The 19368-nt window shown below is 42.7% G+C and overlaps 1 protein-coding gene across 17 annotated transcripts in view; it reads left to right on the top strand.

The window, feature by feature from the left end:
- LTBP1 (latent transforming growth factor beta binding protein 1) overlaps positions 1 to 19368 on the top strand; it is a 466293-nt gene that overhangs the window by 440686 nt on the left and 6239 nt on the right. For all 17 annotated transcript variants that reach the window (XM_078349509.1, XM_078349510.1, XM_078349508.1 and 14 more), the window contains one exon: positions 9769 to 9891. In XM_078349509.1, the coding sequence (XP_078205635.1) occupies positions 9769 to 9891 (123 nt within the window). The remainder of the gene's footprint in view (positions 1 to 9768; positions 9892 to 19368) is intronic.

Raw genomic sequence — 19368 nt, 5'->3', positions numbered from 1 at the left:
TTTGCAGCCCATGATAAGAATGTTTTCTGTTCAAAATCATAGGATTTGCAAGTTAGAAAGGACCTTCAAGATCACCTAGTCTTATTGCCTCACTTTGCCAGTTAGATGAATTCCAGAGTTAACATATTAAATACATTTTCCCCTCCTGTATTTTTTGTTTCTCTTGAGTTTTTAAAAATTGCAGTGAACTTCACAGAATATGAAATTAAGCACTCTAAAATGAGCAGTTTAGTGGCATTTACTACATTCACAATGTACACAATAAACAAAGAGGCAAATGAAAGGAAAGCTCAACGTGTTAAATTTCCAAACTGATCTATTTCATATTTTTTCACAATATAATGCAACCTCCCCTTTATTCTTAAGCACATGCTTAGCCCCTGTTTTTAAATGTTTAAAAAAATTATTTTATTGGTTAATGGAAAAAAGATACTTTGTATAATAATTTTTTTGTTTGGCTTGTCAGATTGTTGCTTCAGAGTGGTATTCAAAAGGCGGGAAAGGGGAAATGAAATGGTGTACCTGTCCTTGCAGTTGAAAAAATATGAAGTAGATCAGTTTGGGAAATTAACATGTTGAGCTTTTTCATTTGCCTCTTTGTTTATTGTGTTGTTCAGTCTTGTCTCTTACCAGGTTTAGAAGCCTCTTCCTGATTTCCCCTGAAATTGCCTGGATGTAAGACTTAATTATTTCCTGTGTCCCAGATACATTAGCAATCATTATCTTAAGGTTATTGTGTGTGGCATAATTTACTACTATTACAGTAGTATAAATGTTTGAATCCAGGTTTTTTTGTTTTGCTTTGTTTTTGCTTTTTTGAGGCGGTATCTCACTCTGTCACCCAGGCTGGAGTGCAGTGGTGCAATCTCAGCTCACTGCAATCTCTGCCTCCCGGGTTGAAGCAATTCTCCTGCCTCAGTCCTCTGAGTAACTGGGATTACAGGCATGCACCACACGCCCAGCTAAATTTTTTGTATTTTTAGTAGAGACAGGGTTTCACCATGTTGGCCAGGCTGGTCTAGAACTCCTGACCTTTTGATCTGCCTGCCTTGGACTCCCAAAGTGCTGGGATTACAGGCATGAGCCACCACACACAGCCAAATCCAGGTTTAAAATACAAAGGGAACCACTATGTTTTTGGCATTTCTACCCAACAGATCTCTCTTCATTTCATCTTGCTACATAAACAGCAGTCTGTCAGGAAACTCTGGGAGTGACTAAAATGAGAAGGGTAACGTTAGGTGAAGGTTGGGAGTGGGGAGAACGTGGTTGGTCTATGGCCCGTGAGTCTCCTTAGAGTATTAACATTTACAGGAGTCACGCAGAATATAAACCTTGCCAAGACTTTAGACTTCATTACTTCCCTGTCCTCGACAAGTACAATTTAATTGAACATTAAGCAATTTGATCTCTTTCACCTAATAAATCGAGCAAATTCAATAAACATAAATCCTGCTAATGATAGAGCCGCCCCTGGTGGAGCTGAGCTCATCAGCATTCATGATTATTACTCTCCCTGGAATTTTAGTCACAAATGCTTATTGCTGAACCAAGTGCATACCTGATGATTAAGGTCTAAGGAGTGTATTTAATAATTTTTTTCCCAGGGTTTCCGAAGGGCAGCTGGGGAGTAGAAAGAACATGGTTTGACAGATAGACCACTTTAGGTTCAAATCCCTCACCTGACCTTGAGCAAGGCAAGTTATGCTATTAAAAAGTGTAGTTTTCAGCCGGGCGCGGTGGCTCACGCCTGTGATCCCACCACTTTGGGAGGCCAGGGTGGGCAGATCACAAGGTCAAGAGATTGAGACCATCCTGGTCATCATAGTGAAACCCCATCTCTACTAAAAATACAGAAATTAGCTGGACGTGGTGGCACCTGCCTGTAATCCCAGCTATTTGGGAGGCTGAGGCAGGAGAATTGCTTGAACCCCTGGGAGGTGGAGATTGCCATGAGCCAAGATTGTGCCATTGCATTCCAGCCTGGATGATGGGGTGAGTCTCTGTCTCAAAAAAAGAAGAGTAGTTTTTTTATTGGAAACAAAAGGAGCTAATTACAATTATTTCATGGAGTTCTGAGTTTTAAATGTAATAGGGTATGTAAAAGAACTACTGTATGGTGCATAGAAAATAGTGCATGTTAGCTAACTCTTCTGTTTTCAGTTGTTCTGTAGCATGGATCTACAGTAGTTAATGTTGCATGGCATGTTAGCTCCCCTAATGCTTGCTTGCTTGCTTTTTTTAATTATTTTTTTTATTTTTTGAGATGGAGTCTAGCTCTGTCACTCAGGCTGGAGTGCATGATCTCGGTTCATTGCAACCTCTGCCTCCCAGATTCAAGCAATTCTCCTGCCTCAATCTCCTGGGTAGCTGGGACTACACATGCACACCACCATGCCTGGCTAATTTTTTAATTTTTAGTAGAGATAGGATTTCACCATATTGGTCAGGCTGGTCTTGAATTCCTGACCTCAGGTGATCCACCCATCTCAGTAAAAGTGCTGAGATTACAGGTGTGAGCCACAGTGCCCAGCCTAGCTTCCCTAATGTTTTTGTGTCTATTATATGTGCCTATGACTCTCTGAGTTACCTTTCTTCCTCTTCTACCTAGGATTAACCTCCTGGTTGCAGATGGTCTTTTCAAGCTGAAGCCTTTTTTCAATCTTCCAGGATGACTTTAGTCATTGCCTCTGTGATCCTGATAAGTTATTGCGTGTGCCCTGCTTGACTATTGTCACATCTTTCCACACTCCCAAGCCCCACCCTGTCCATAATATTCTCAGCCTCTGGTTATAGAAATGAATCAGCCAGTTGGTCACCGAATGAAGCAATGAATGAATCACTTTTAATACAGCTAAGGCAAAGCATACTATAATTCTGTGCAATAAATGGAGAAACTAAGGCTCAAAGAAACGTGTCCAGACCAAGGAACTAGGAAGTAGAGAAACAAAGACTAGAACCCAAGTCTTTTGATTCTGAGTCTTTGCAATGTATACAATTTCGTGTCACAAAACCACACAATTTAATTTCAGGGAAGGAACGTTGCTGCCTATTCACCAGGGACTGTAAGCAGGAATGTATTTTGGGATAAAGAGCAGGACAGACAGAGAGACATCTAGTCCCACAGTGTTGTAGCAATACCAACGGAAGTCTCTCTTCCACTGTTCTTTATTGGTATAGAGTGGAATGTTCTGTAAATGGTCAACATTTTTTTTAAATTTCATAGCTTTTGCTAATTTCATTTAAAGAAAACTATTGGCTGGGTGCCGTGGCTCACGACTGCAATCCCAACAGTTTGGGAGGCTGAGGTGGGTGGATCATGAGGTCAGGAGTTCAAGACCAGCCTATCCATCATAGTGAAACCCCAACTCTACTAAAAATACAAAAATTAGGCAGGCATGATGGCACATACCTGTACTCCCAGCTATTCATGAGGCTGAGGCAGGAATCACCTGAACCTGCGAGGTGGAGGTTGCAGTGAGCTGAGACCATGCCAGTGCACTCCAGCCTGGGTGACACAGCCAGACTCCATCTGGTGGGGCCAGGGAAGGTTATTACAATGCTGTCTTGTGAGTCCCTGGAGGAGGCAGCCATTCCATTCTCTTTATCTCCTCCCTCTGATCCCTGGTTGTGTGTTTTAAACACCATTATCAATCATCCATGTTTAAACTTGTAAGAAAAATACCTGGTCTAGAAATTTTAGTAGAATGTGACCCACTTTTCTGTTTTCTTTTTCTTTTTCCCTATTTTTCTTTCTTTCTTTTTTTTTTAGATAGGGTCTCACTCTGCTGCCCAGGCTAGCATGCAGTGGCACAATCACAGCTCACTGCAGCCTGGACCTTGGGCTTCGATTATCCTGTAGCCTCAGCTTACCACCATGTCTGGCTAAGTTAGAATTTTTTTTGTAGAGACAGGTTTTCACCATGTTGCCCAGGCTGGTCTCAAACTGCTGGGCTCAAGTGATCCGCCACCTCAGCCTCCCAAAGAGCTGGGATTACAGGTGTGAGCCACCATGCCCGGCCCCGTCCATTTTTCTTGAAGCATGAGAATTGGTTTTTGTTTCTCTTATGTTTGAAAAATACACAGTTCAAACTTCAGAGCATTGCATTTTTAGTCCTGATGTGTGCAAAACAAAATTGCAACCTCTCTACCATTTCTAAAAACAGCTGAATTTCATTTGCCTCAGTCAGAACTAAAACTTTACCTCCTGGTCTGCTCACATGCCAGGGTAGCATGGTGACATGTGACTGTCCAGACTGCCCTGCACATGTGTCTGTCATCAAGAATGGAGATTTCCTATAGTAAGGATGTGGTACTTTCCCTCCCATTGCTGCCAAAAGCAGGGGCCCCACACCCCCAGGCTCCGGGGGTAATTTTTAAACCTTTTCTTTTTCAATTTAAGATGAAAAGCAACAGCATTTGTCATATGAATCAGCCATGCCAGGGAAATGAGTGTGATCAGTGGTCTGGATCTTGTTTAAACCACTTAGCGCGGGTGTCCCATAGCATCCCTTTGTATCTTTCAAAGCTATGATCAAGAGCTAAGCATTTGTGCTTGGGGCATGGGGAATGCAGTGGGTGGGGGAGGGTCTTTGAGGTGTGACCGTTTCCATTTCCTCTTCATGTCACATTGGTATTTGGCTAGATTCCAGATGGACACATCGTATGGGGTCTCAAATGGGATTGCCTCCAACGTGTCCCTCCCAGGGCAAGCCCTGCTAAGCAAACTGTTCCTCCGCACCAAGCCCCAGACAAGGAGGTGACTAATTGTTGTTGATGTACATAAGTAAAGGGTGTTTTGGAGAAAGAAAAAGATTCTAAGGACAGAAAATGTGTTCATCTCCACATGTGGAGCTGAATGAAGTAGCAGCCAAGAGTTTCTTGTGGGTTCTTATGGGAAGTTATGGAGTTAGTTCAGGGATCTGCTATTCTTGGGCTCTGTGCCCTCAACCAGCCACAACTCATGCAGTTCCCCAAGCTAGACTCTAGCGGTGACCTAGTCGTGGAGATAGCCAACGCCAAGAACCTCCGAGCTAGAATGGGCTCTGCTGGTGGCTTGGGGTGCTCAGAGGCCCAGCACATGCTAGAAATTTGCCTGTACCAAAATTCTAAAGAGGATGTCTTGCCCAAGACATTAAAATATTACATGATACTCCCATTGCTTTCCTGAAAGATGGTGAAATCCATCCACTTCGATAAACCTACTCCCTTCTATTAACTTACTCTCTATGTAAGACATTTCTGACTGATTTAGGCCTATACAAAAATTTTTGGACATCAGTTTTTCCCCTATACTTTGAGTTCTAATGATCTAATGTTAAAATGTGTTATTGTTCATACTTTATCACTAGCCAGCCAAGTAATTACATTTACCAAGGCAGTCAACCATTTCATGCCTTGTTTGAGAAGGAGTCTAGAAAGACTTCTCTGTTTACTGAGCTAGTTTCCCTCTACCTTTTTAAAAACTCCAAATAGTCCTGAAATAGGATCTAAAAATGCCTGTAGACCATTCTTCCATTGCTCCTAATTTACGGCACAGTTATTTGTCTGTTGATCACTGCTTTCAAGTTTCATTAACATTAAAATGTAAATCACTCAGTCTAATACTGTCCTTGAAAAAAAAATCTTTAATTATTTCGAAATATTCATTAGAAACTTAGTGATGTCGCCCACAAGAAAAGAATTGGATTCTCCGTTTTCATGGTGCTTCAAATTTTTAAAAATAGTTTCACAACATTATCTCATTTTTTTACATGTTAGTAACACAGATGTAGACAAACAAGAATTCTTGTCCCTGTGTTACAGATGTGGAAACTGAGGCTTGCCCAGAAGTGCTAAGCTGGGAAGTAAGTGGTGCAGTCAGGACTTGAGCCCAGCTTCCACCTCCGAAGCTCATGTTCTTCCCATTACCCCATGATTCTGGCCAAGTATTAGGGCAGATGTGCACTGTGGGAAGGGCGGCATAGATGGATTAGGAAGACATATGCAGGCTCCCAAAAAAATAACTCAAAATACATTTCCTGGTGATGACGGGACTCTAGCATCACCTAGCACATCTTCAAATACAAAAGAGAGGACATGTGGTGCAGAAATGATGTTTCGATCACTGACCAAAACTGTCTTGGAGCTTGGAATGTGAATGCATTAGAGTAAAGTGAAGCAGCAAAGGGCAACACATTCTAGCATTTTAAGAGGAAAAGCCAGGCGCGATGGCTCACGCCTGTAATCCCAGCACTTTGGGAGGCCGAGGCGGGTGAATCATGAGGTCAAGAGATCGAGACCATCCTGGTCAACATGGTAAAACCCCATCTCTACTAAAAATACAAAAAATTAGCTGGGCACGGTGGCACGTGCCTGGAATCCCAGCACTTTGAGAGGCCGAGGCAGTTTGATCACCTGAGGCTAGGAGTTCGAGACCAGCCAGACCAATGTGGAGAAACCCCATCTCTACTAAACATATAAAAATTAGCTGGGCCTTGTGGTACATGCCTGTAATCCCAGCTACTCGAGAGGCTGAGGCAGGAGAATCACATGAACCCAGGAGGCAGAGGTTGTGGTGAGCTGAGATCACACCATTGCACTCCAGCCTAGGCAATGAGCAAAACTCCTGTCTCAAAAAAAAAAAAAAAAAAAGAAAAAAGGAAAAACCGCATGGCAGGGAAGAAAGGTAAGGAAGGAGGATGTGGAATATCCCAGAAGTACCTCTCCAACCCATTACCCTCCACTGCCCGCTTCCCTAGCTGGGTCTAGTCAGAAGACTTCTTTAGGAAGCATTTGGTAGTCTCAAAAACAACTTAGGGTTTTTTCTTGATGCCTTTCGGTATGTGCTTTTAAAAATTAATCCTAAATACCTTTTTCTGTGACATAATTCCTTTTTACCTAGTAAGTTTCAGTTCAGGTCCACCTTTTGCAGGGAGCTGGTCCTAAACATTGCATAGCAGCAGGAGCCTGCCCTTCCTCTGTATTCTCACCTTCGGTGCTTTCCTCTGGTGTTGCTGTAGAGTGACAGCTTAGAGACTCAAGGCCATCTCATTTCTTTGGTGGAGGAAGCATGTCTAGGGGAGTGCAATGGATTGAAGGTGGCTGCCCTGGCCGGGCCCTGATCATGTCATTTGACATCTCTGCACCTCACATCCCAGCAAGGCTTCTCTGACAGCCAGCAGGCATCCAAGAGGATGCTCAGCCACCTCTGGATTTTGCTTTATAAAATAAATACTTTGGCAAAGCACGGCAGCTCACACCTGTAATCCCAGCACCTCAGGAGGCTGAAGTGGTAGGATAGCTGGAGCCAAGTCGAGACCAGCCCGGGCAACATAGTGAGACCCTGTCTCTACAAAATTTTTAAAAAAATAGCCAGGATTGCTGGCTCATGCCAGCTACTCAGAAGGCTGAGGTAGAAGGAACACTTGAGCCCAGGAGTTTGAGGCTACAGTGAACCACGATGGTGCCACTGCGTTCCAGTGTGGGTAGCAGAGTGAGACCCTTTCTTTAAATAGTAATAATACAATTTTGTTATTTTTAAGTACCAGAGGCCAGGCACGGTGGCTCATGCCTATAATCCCAGCACTTTGGGAGGCCTAGCCAAATGGATCACCTGAGGTCGGGAGTTTGAGACCAGCCTGGCCAACATGGTGAAACCCCTTCTCTACTAAAAAAATACAAAAATTAGCTGGGTGCAGTGACAGGCACCTGTAATCCCACTACTTAGGAAGCTGAGGAAGGAGAATCGCTTGAACCCAGGAGGCAGAGGTTGCAGTGAGCTGAGATTACACCAGTGCACTCCAGCCTGGGAGACAAAGCAAGACTCCGTCTCAAAAAGAAAAAGTACCAGAATTAATTCATTTTTAATATCTCCTCTAGATCACAACTGTGACTTGAATATAAAATATGGAACAAGTCTCCCTTTCAGACGTACAACAAATGTATATAAAAAGTCATGGGAAAAGATGACCTCAGCTCTTGAAACTTGTAAACATTTCAACAATCTTGCTCTCACAAAGAAATCCTTAATTCTGCGTTTTCAAACTTTAAGCAGAACTGACAGCCATTTGTGCTCTCTCTGTTTGAAGTAGTTCTTTTCTTTTGAGTCAAGAATCTTTTTCCAGGTTTGGTTATTTCCTTAATGAAATTAATATTTCACACAGAATGGTTTCATGCAAAAGTGCTGGGACGTCTGGAGTCTGGATGTTGTTCCTGGAATGCTTCCACATAAGGAGAAATTTAGGCAGGGGCAGCCAGAATCCTACCCTAGCCAGTGGTTCAAGGTCTTTTCTGGCCTTACACTTGCTTTGGGCAATTCTCAGAATGTGTGTGTGCACGGGCATACACACACACCTTTGATTCCTGACCCTCATTCCTCCATTCATTTAAGTAAGGGCCAATAGCCTTCAGAGTTCACAGTATTCCCTTAGTGGTTTTTTATTTTTGTATGTTACAAGAATAAACACAATAGAGGAAAATTCCAGGCAAATGTGGCCATTTCCTTGCTTGACTGCCCACGCATGCCTATCTGGTCCTGGGGCCTGTAGCCCTGCCTTCGCCTCACCGTCCTAACAGAGCTGTTGGCATCCGTGGACCCCCAGAATTTCACTGCTAGATGTTATCTTTAGAGAGAGTGTTTTCTGGAACATACTCAGAACATGAAGCTGTCCTTTCTACAGCTTTCCTCCCTAGACCTTCTCAATAACTCTGTTCTTAAATGTAGGCAAGAGCCTGGGATCATGGAAAGCATTGAAACCTCAGTAAACCCAGGACAAATGGAGACCCAAAACCCCATGCATTGGTGGGTCCTAGAGGGAGGGGTAAAGGGGAGTCTAGGAGTCAGATGGCCATGGCTGACCCAGCGTGGAACAGCAATATGGCCTCAGGAAGTGGAAACCACAGAGGAGTCTAGCTGAGGCGCAGAGATGGTAAGGACAGAAATTCCAAAGAAGCTGAAATTGTAGCAGCAAAGACAAATGTAAAAAATGTGCACTCTGGAGCTTCATTTCTGACTTCAAAGCAGGTGCTGCCACTTGGCAGCTGTAACCGCTCTGCTTTTGTTTCCTCACTGGTAAAATGGAGATGTTAGAGCCTCTTCATAGGATGGCGTGAGTGTTTTACTGCATTGATGTGTATTAAGTGCTTCAAACAGTATCTGGAACAGAGCAAGTATTATATGACTGGTTGCTGTTGTTATTACTACCACTGCTATTATTATTATTGTGATTATGACTCTCAGCATTGCTATAATGCTATCCTTAGGGACTATAGAGTTATAATAGTGTCTGCTAAATTTAGGCAGGGTAACTAACAGGGTCTTTGCCTGGCGCTCTATCATTTTTGGATGCCAGAGATACATTTTTCCTGTCTCTAGAGAATAAAAAACCACCTCTCTGTAAGAATGATGACTTTCTACTTTAAAAATGTTTTTGGTGATAACTCTTGATGGGTTTAGGTAAAGCCATCCTTCCAGAAGGCCTGAAGTACTCTCAAATGGCTCCGTTTTTCAGCCCCTTACTGCTCTGGGATATGGTCTACCAACTGTTGAGCTAATATTTTTGATCTTCAATTTGGACCTTAATTATGCTCTATGGCGGTTATTGCACGTGGATGTATAGAATTCCCATCAAAATATATTCAGACACTTTCTAGGCTCAGTGGTGCGCAGGACACGGAGGCACACGTGGAAGGGTACACTGGCAGATTCCCAACGCTTTGAGCTGTGAGGGGGTGTGGCAGGTGCGAGATAACAGTGATGGCACCTCACGCTGCTTGTTCACTCCTTAGATGACTATGCTCAGCTGTGTAACATCCCCATTACGGGACGCCGGCAGCCATACGGACGAGACGCCTTGGTTGACTTCAGTGAACAGTATGGTCCGGAAGCCAATCCCTACTTCATCCAAGACCGTAAGCAAAATGACCCCATTCCTTTGATACTAAGTTGTGGTTGGAGATTAATCAGTGGTCCTTAAAATGTAATGGTAACTTGTTAGCAATGCAGCTTTTCTGGTCCCACACCAGACCTGCTGGTCAGAAAGTCTAGGGTGGGACCAGCTGTCTGTGTTTCACAGGGGCAATCCTGCACAGGTGAGTCTGAAAATCACTGCATCATTTATGAGCAGAGATCACACCGCTGCATTCCAGCCTGGGCAACAGAGCGAGACCCTATATCAAAACAAAACAAACAAAAGGAATCGTTGCATTCAATGAATAGTCTTGCTGGTGGGGATACTGTTATATTTATTTTTCTTAAAGAAAACTATCTTACTGTTACATTTGCTATAACAAAATCATTTCTTTTCACTTTAAGTGATGGACTAGTTTGAGGGCCAAGGTTTCTATGAGAGCCCAGTTATATTGCAGCCTTTTTTTTTCCTACAGGGAAATGACAGATGTTAACTATACGAGTTGATCTTATAAGTGTTTTAGAGTAGGAGGTAAGAAAAGAATTGCCCTCTTGGTCAGAAATGATTGTTTTAAATACATTGGTGAGGGGATTTATGGAGTAAGAAATAATGTGTGCCAGCTTTTCCTGGCTTAGTGAGCATCGCTTTCATGGGGGAGGTGGGAGTGTGTATCTGCAAATCGTGATCCCCTTTAGAACTAAATGCGTGTGAAGAAGCCTGCAGACACACAAGCTCAAATCGGACAGTTTGAAATCTGAAAAAGCAGGAGGTTCACATGAAATATTAGTAGATAGTAGGTTGTCTCACTTCAAGAACAAGAACAGGGAAACACCCATTCTGGGAGCCTCGTCCACAGCTCACAGAGAGGCCATCCTCTCATGTGCAGCTTCACCTCAATTATTTTTCTTTTTGAAACAGGGTCTTGCTCTGTTACCCATGCTGGAGTGCAGTGGCATGATCACAGCTCACTGCAACTCTGCCTCCTGGGCTCAAGCGATCCTCCCACCTCAGTCTCCCAAGCAGCTGAGACTACAGGTGTGTGTCACCACACCTGGCTAATTTTTGTATTTTTTCCGTATGGACGGGGTTTCATCACGTTGTCTAGGTTGCCTAGGATGGTCTCAAACCCCTGGACTCAAGCGATCCTCCCACCTCAGCCTCCCAAAGTACGCACAGTTCTGAGCTCCCATGCCTGGCCTGCACCATGTTTCTAAGATAGGTAATGGCTGCTGACCGAGGAATTTGACTTAGGACTTTACGGAAAAACACAATGAAGCTTTTTTCTGTCCTGAGCTGTTACCTGTGCACGAAATGTGCTAGCCAGCACCCCGTTATGGGCAGCAGCATGAGATTTCTAGTTGAATTTAGGAGCTATTTCAGTTCTACATCAAGAGCTTTGTTTTCCCTTCCCTTCTTTCTCTTTCCCTTTCTCTCCCTTCTTCAGTCCCTCCTTGTCCTCCCTTCCCCTATTTTTCCTGAAGGATGTAGTGTATTGATCATCTAGTAGAATTAAGAATGCTTTAAAATGTCCTAGGTAAGAATAGTCTATTAATCTAGCTCAGCTGATTAACATACACCTGTTTAACTCTCACCCGCGTCATGAGCAATGCCAGCCTCCAGACAGCCCCTGGTGCCCTTTCCCACTGCTGTCCCAAGGGTAACCACTATCCTAACTTCTAACACCGTAGATTAACAAGACTCTTTCTTTTCATCAACAACGCATCACCATGCAGTACTTGATGAAATGGACTGGAATGCACTCACAGCTATAAAACTGTGCTCTTAGGGTTTGTATATGTTAGGGGTCAGTAAACGTTTATTTAAGAAAAAAGAAAGGGAGAAGAAAGATTAAGGTTGAAAGGAAGCCCAGCTTGCCCCATAAATCAGGAATACCAGGTGAAGTCTATATGTGACTCTGACAATCCTGTGGCTTACAGCTTTCCACCTCAATAACTCTGTTCTTAAATGTAGGCAAGAGCCTGGGATCCCGAAAAGCATTGGAACCTCAGTAACCCCAGGACAAATGGAAAACCAAAATCCCATGCACTGGTGGGTCCTGTGGGGAGGACCAAAGAGGAGTCTAGGAGTCAGAACCCTCTATGACATTACAGTTTGGAATCCAGGAATTTTCATGTTGAAATGTCTGGCTTATGTATCTTCTTTTTAATGCTGGCATTGATTTAAAGCTCTTTTTTAAATTTACTACAAATGTTAAGAAATTAACATGTTGGTGTCACATCAATTTCTTATTTAGCAACACAGGAAGTTGAGATGCAGTTCCAAGACCTCCAGCTTAGATGATGTAATGGCCTTTACATTTCTTACAAGTTGCAGAGAAATACTTCCCCCTTCCCAGCCAGTTTTCTGACCACCAGCAAGGGCTTTTGGGCCGTGCTGCGAAAGTGATTGTGTTGGGTACATAGGAACACAGATGGAGGCTGAGTGAAGTTTCTTAACACCTTTATGGTTCACCATCTCTGTTACTTTTAGGGAGTAGTACTTCTAAAATTGGAATTTACTAGAGCAGAGAATAGGCATACGTTTTTTTCTATAAAGGGCCAGATAGTAATTTTTTTTTCTTTTTTGAGACAGAGTCTTGCTCTGTTGCATTGGCTGGAGTGCAGTGGCACAATCTCGGCTCACTGCAACCTCCACCTCCCTGGTTCAAGTGATTCTCCTGCCTCAGCCTCCTGAATAGCTGGGATTATAGGCATGTACCACCATGCCCAGCTAATTTTTGTGTTTTTAGTAGAGATAGGGTTTTACCATGTTGCCCAGGCTGGTCCTGAACTCCTAACTTTGTTATCTGCCTGCCCTGGCCTCCCAAAGTGCTGGGGTTACAGGCATGAGCCGTCACACCCAGCCCAATTATTAAAACTTTTAGGCTTTGCAGGCCATACGGTTTCTGTTGTAGGTATTCAACTCTGCTGTAATTTCACAAAAGCAGCCATAGATAGGACATCAGCAAATGGGCATCACTGTGTTTACTGACAAAAGTAGGTAGCAGCCAGATTTGGACCAGGGGCTATAGTGTCCTGATTTGTTTTAGAGTCCTGAAGAAGTATTTTGGGGAGCCTGCCGGATATGTGTGGGATAGTTTCAAGTTTTACTTTTTATGTTTTAATTTCTATAATAATAAAAAATATATTAGCTATGAAGTAAAAATGATTTTGCTGTGATACATGGGATCTGAAAATACTGTCATAGAGTAAGTATTTTTTTTTTTTCAAGGTAGTTCAGCTTAACCCTCTATTAATGATAAGAAGGATTCATTGTATTTTGTATTTTGTAAAATGTATTCATTCATTTTGTATTTTCTGATCATACCACCAGGTTTTCCTTCTTTTCATCCAAGCTGAATATCTCATCCAAATATTCAAGTTTAATTCTAAAAACTAACATGTGTCTGTGTGTATTTATTTCTTTTTTTTTTTTTTTTTTTTAATTTTTTATTGGATTATAGGTTTTGGGGTACATGAGCAGAGCATGCAAGACAGTTGCGTAGGTACACACATGGCAGTGTGCTTTGCTTTTCTTCTCCCCTTCACCCACATTTGGCATTTCTCCCCAGGCTATCCCTCCCCACCTCCCCCTCCCACTGGCCCTCCCCTTTTCCCCCCAATAGACCCCAGTGTTTAGTACTCCCCTTTCTGTGTCCATGTGTTCTCATTTTTCATCACCCGCCTATGAGTGAGAATATGCAGTGTTTCATTTTCTGTTCTTGTGTCAGTTTGCTGAGGATGATGTTCTCCAGATTCATCCATGTCCCTACAAACGACACGAACTCATCATTTCTGATTGCTGCATAATATTCCATGGTGTATATGTGCCACATTTTTCCAATCCAGTCTATTATCAATGGGCATTTGGGTTGATTCCAGGTCTTTGCTATTGTAAACAGTGCTGCAATGAACATTCGTGTACATGTGTCCTTATAGTAGAACGATTTATAGTCTTTTGGATATATACCCAGTAATGGGATTGCTGGGTCAAATGGAATTTCTATTTCTAAGGCCTTGAGGAATCGCCACACTGTCTTCCACAATGGTTGAACTAATTTACACTCCCACCAACAGTGTAAAAGTGTTCCTTTTTCTCCACATCCTCTCCAGCATCTGTTGTCTCCAGATTTTTTAATGATCGCCATTCTAACTGGCGTGAGATGGTATCTCAATGTGGTTTTGATTTGCATCTCTCTGATGACCAGTGACGATGAGCATTTTTTCATATGACTGTTGGCCTCATATATGTCTTCTTTCGTAAAGTATCTGTTCATATCCTTTGCCCACTTTTGAATGGGCTTGTTTGTTTTTTTTCCTGTAATCTGTTTGAGTTCTTTGTAAATTCTGGATATCAGCCCTTTGTCAGATGGGTAGACTGCGAAATTTTTTTCCCATTCTGTTGGTTGCCAATCCACTCTAGTGACTGTTTCTTTTGCCGTGCAGAAGCTGTGGAGTTTCATTAGGTCCCATTTGTCTATTTTGGCTTTTGTTGCCAATGCTCTTGGTGTTTTGTTCATGAAGTCCTTGCCTACTCCTATGTCCTGGATAGTTTTGCCTAGATTTCCTTCTAGGGTTTTTATGGTGCCAGGTCTTATGTTTAAGTCTTTAATCCATCTGGAGTTAATTTTAGTGTAAGGTGTCAGGAAGGGGTCCAGTTTCTGCTTTCTGCACATGACTAGCCAATTTTCCCAACACCATTTGTTAAACATGGAATCCTTGCCCCATTGCTTGTTTTTGTCAGGTTTATCAAAGATTGTATAGTTGTATGTATGTTGTGTTGCCTCCGGTGCCTCTGTTTTGTTCCGTTGGTCTATAGCTCTGTTTTGGTACCAGTACCATGCTGTTTTGATTACTGTAGCCTTGTAGTATAGTTTGAAATCCGGTAGTGTGATGCCCCCCGCTGTGTTCTTTTTGCTTAGAATTGACTTGGCTATGCGGGCTCTCTTTTGGTTCCATATGAAGTTCATGGTGGTTTTTTCCAGTTCTGTGAAGAAAGTCAATGGTAGCTTGATGGGGATAGCGTTGATTCTGTAAATTACTTTGGGCAGTATAGCCATTTTCACGATATTAATTCTTCCTAACCATGAACATGGAATGTTTCTCCATCTGTTTGTGTCCTCTCTGATTTCGTTGAGCAGTGGTTTGTAGTTCTCCTTGAAGAGGTCCCTTACGTTCCTTGTGAGTTGTATTCCAAGGTATTTTATTCTTTTTGTAGCAATTGCGAATGGCAGTTCGCTCTTGATTTGGCTTTCTTTAAGTCTGTTATTGGTGTAGACGAATGCTTGTGATTTTTGCACATTGATTTTATATCCTGAGACTTTGCTGAAGTTGTTTATCAGTTTCAGGAGTTTTTGGGCTGAGGTGATGGGGTCTTCTAGGTATACTATCATGTCATCTGCAAATAGAGACAATTTGGCTTCCACCTTTCCTATTTGAATACCCTTTATTTCTTTTTCTTGCCTGATTGCTCTGGCTAGAACTTCCAGTACTATATTGAATAGGAGTGGTGAGAGAGGGCATCCTTGTCTAGTACCAGATTTCAAAGGGAATGCTTCCAGTTTTTGCCCATTCAGTATGATATTGGCTGTTGGTTTGTCATAAATAGCTTTTATTACTTTGAGATACGTTCCATCGATACCGAGTTTATTGAGGGTTTTTAGCATAAAGGGCTGTTGAATTTTGTCAAATGCCTTCTCTGCGTCAATTGAGATAATCATGTGGTTTTTGTTTTTGGTTCTGTTTATGTGGTGAATTACGTTGATAGACTTGCGTATGTTGAACCAGCCTTGCATCCCTGGGATGAATCCTACTTGAACATGATGAATAAGTTTTTTGATTTGCTGTTGCAATCGGCTTGCCAATATTTTATTGAAGATTTTTGCATCTATGTTCATCATGGATATTGGCCTGAAGTTTTCTTTTCTCGTTGGGTCTCTGCCGGGTTTTGGTATCAGAATGATGTTGGTCTCATAAAATGATTTGGGAAGGATTCCCTCTTTTTGGATTGTTTGAAATAGTTTTAGAAGGAATGGTACCAGCTCCTCCTTGTGTGTCTGGTAGAATTCGGCTGTGAACCCGTCTGGACCTGGGCTTTTTTTGTGAGGTAGGCTCTTAATTGCTGCCTCAACTTCAGACCTTGTTATTGGTCTATTCATAGTTTCAGCTTCCTCCTGGTTTAGGCTTGGGAGAACACAGGAGTCCAGGAATTTATCCATTTCTTCCAGGTTTACTAGTTTATGTGCATAGAGTTGTTTGTAATATTCTCTGATGATGGTTTGAATTTCTGTGGAATCTGTGGTGATTTCCCCTTTATCATTTTTTATTGCATCTATTTGGTTGTTCTCTCTTTTCTTTTTAATCAATCTGGCTAGTGGTCTGTCTATTTTGTTGATCTTTTCAAAAAACCAGCTCTTGGATTTATTGATTTTTTGAAGGGTTTTTCATGTCTCAATCTCCTTCAGCTCAGCTCTGATCTTAGTAATTTCTTGTCTTCTGCTGGGTTTTGAGTTTTTTTGATCTTGCTCCTCTAGCTCTTTCAATTTTGACGATAGGGTGTCAATTTTGGATCTCTCCATTCTCCTCATATGGGCACTTATTGCTATATACTTTCCTCTAGAGACTGCTTTAAATGTGTCCCAGCGGTTCTGGCACGTTGTGTCTTCGTTCTCATTGGTTTCGAAGAACTTCTTTATTTCTGCCTTCATTTCGTTGTTTACCCAGTCAACATTCAAGAGCCAGTTGTTCAGTTTCCATGAAGCTGTGCGGTTCTGGGTCGGTTTCTGAATTCTGAGTTCTAACTTGATTGCACTATGGTCTGAGAGGCTGTTTGTTATGATTTCTGTTGTTTTGCATTTGTTGAGCAGTGCTTTACTTCCAATTATGTGGTCAATTTTAGAGTAGGTGTGATGTGGTGCTGAGAAGAATGTGTATTCTGTGGATTTGGGGTGGAGAGTTCTGTAAATGTCCACCAGGTTTGCTTGCTCCAGGTCTGAGTTCAAGCCCTGGGTATCCTTGTTGATTTTCTGTCTGGTTGATCTGTCTAGTATTGACAGTGGAGTGTTAAAGTCTCCCACTATTATTGTGTGGGAGTCTAAGTCCTTTTGTAAGTCATTAAGAACTTGCCTTATGTATCTGGGTGCTCCTGTGTTGGGTCCATATATGTTTAGGATTGTTAGCTCTTCTTGTTGTATCGATCCTTTTACCATTATGTAATGGCCTTCTTTGTCTCTTTTGATCTTTGTTGCTTTAAAGTCTATTTTATCAGAGATGAGAATTGCAACTCCTGCTTTTTTTTGCTTTCCATTAGCTTGGTAAATCTTCCTCCATCCCTTTATTTTGAGCCTTTGTGTATCCTTGCATGTGAGATGGGTTTCCTGTATACAGCACACTGATGGGTTTTGGATTTTTATCCAATTTGCCAGTCTGTGTCTTTTGATTGGTGCATTTAGTCCATTTACATTTAGGGTTAATATTGTTATGTGTGAATTTGATACTGCCATTTTGATGCTAAGTGGCTGTTTTGCCTGTTAGTTGTTGTAGATTCTTCATTATGTTGAAGCTCTTTAGCATTCAGTGTGATTTTGGAATGGCTGGTACTGATTGATCCTTTCTATGTGTAGTGCCTCTTTTAGGAGCTCTTGTAAAGCAGGCCTGGTGGTGACAAAATCTCTGAGTACTTGCTTGTTTGCAAAGGATTTTATTCTTCCTTCACTTCTGAAGCTCAGTTTGGCTGGATATGAAATTCTGGGTTGAAAGTTCTTTTCTTTAAGAATGTTGAATATTGGCCCCCACTCTCTTCTGGCTTGTAGTGTTTCTGCCGAGAGATCTGCTGTGAGTCTGATGGGCTTCCCTTTGTGGGTGACCCGACCTTTCTCTCTGGCTGCCCTTAGTATTCTCTCCTTTATTTCAACCCTGTTGAATCTGACGATTATGTGCCTTGGGGTTGCTCTTCTTGCGGAATATCTTTGTGGTGTTCTCTGTATTTCCTGCAATTGAGTGTTGGCTTGTCTTGCTAGGTGGGGGAAATTTTCCTGGATGATGTCCTGAAGAGTATTTTCCAGTTGGGATTCATTCTCTTCGTCCCCTTCTGGTACACCTATCAAACGTAGGTTAGGTCTTTTCACATAGTCCCACATTTCTTGGAGACTTTGTTCATTCCTTTTTGCGCTTTTTTCTCTGATCTTGGTTTCTCGTTTTATTTCATTGAGTTGGTCTTCGACTTCAGATATTCTTTCTTCTGCTTGGTCAATTCGGCTATTGAAACTTGCGTTTGCTTCGCGAAGTTCTCGTATTGTGTTTTTCAGCTCCTTTAATTCATTCATATTCCTCTCTAAGGTATCCATTCTTGTTATCATTTCCTCGAATCTTTTTTCAAATCTTTTTTCAAGGTTCTTAGTTTCTTTGCATTGATTTAATACATGATCTTTTAGCTCACAAAAGTTTCTCATTATCCATCTTCTGAAGTCTAATTCCGTCATTTCGTCACAGTCATTCTCCGTCCAGCTTTGTTCCCTTGCTGGTGAGGAGTTTTGGTCCTTTCTAGGAGGCGATGTGTTCTGGTTTCGGGTGTTTTCCTCCTTTTTGCGCTGGTTTCTTCCCATCTTTGTGGATTTGTCCGCTGGTCGTCTGCGTAGTTGCTGACTTTTCGTTTGGGTCTCTGAGTGGACACCCAGAATGTTGATGATGAAGTATTTCTGTTGCTTGGTTTTCCTTCTACCAGTCTAGCCCCTTTGCTGTACGACTGTTGAGGTCCACTCCAGACCCTGCTTGTCTGGGGTACACCTCTAGTAGCCGTGGCACAGTGAGGGATGCTACCAGTTTCTTTTTCTGCTCTCTTTGTCCCAGGATGATGCCTGCCTAATGACAGTCTTTTGGATATAGAGGGGTCAGGGAGCTGCTTGAGGAGACAGTTTGTACTTTATAGGGGTTTAATTGCTGAGCTGTGCACTCTGTTGTTCATTCAGGGCTGTTAGGCTGCTATGTTTGATTCTGCTGCAACACAGCTCATTAAACAACCTTTTTTTTTTTCTCAAATGCTCTGTGTTGAGGGGTTTGGGCTTTATTTTTGGATGTCCGATCAGGTGTCCTGCCCACCTCGAAGGCAGACTAGCCACTGTTTGGCTGCCGAGGCTCCGCCCTGCTGTTGTGTGATTCGCGCTGTTCCTGCCGGCTCTGCTGTGGTCTCGGCCACGCCCTGCGGCGGAGTCTCTTCGTTGTAGCATGTTGCCTCAGCAACGGCAGGCTGCGTCAGCAGTGGGCGTGTATCTCAGTAGGGACGGGTTGCCTCGGCAACGGCTGGCTACGTCAGCAGTGGGCGTGTATCTCAGTTGGGGCGGGTTGCCTCGGCAACGGCTGGCTGCGTCAGCAGTGGGCGTGTATATCAGTTGGGGCAGGTTGCCTCCGTAATGGTGGACGCCCCTCCCCCACAGAGCGTCTCGGACCGTCTGCCCGGGATAGTTTGAAATCGCGGTTTTGTT

Source organism: Callithrix jacchus, chromosome 14, assembly GCF_049354715.1.
Source record: "Callithrix jacchus isolate 240 chromosome 14, calJac240_pri, whole genome shotgun sequence".
NCBI lineage: Eukaryota > Metazoa > Chordata > Mammalia > Primates > Cebidae > Callithrix > Callithrix jacchus.
This window is presented reverse-complemented; position numbering and strand designations above follow the sequence as displayed.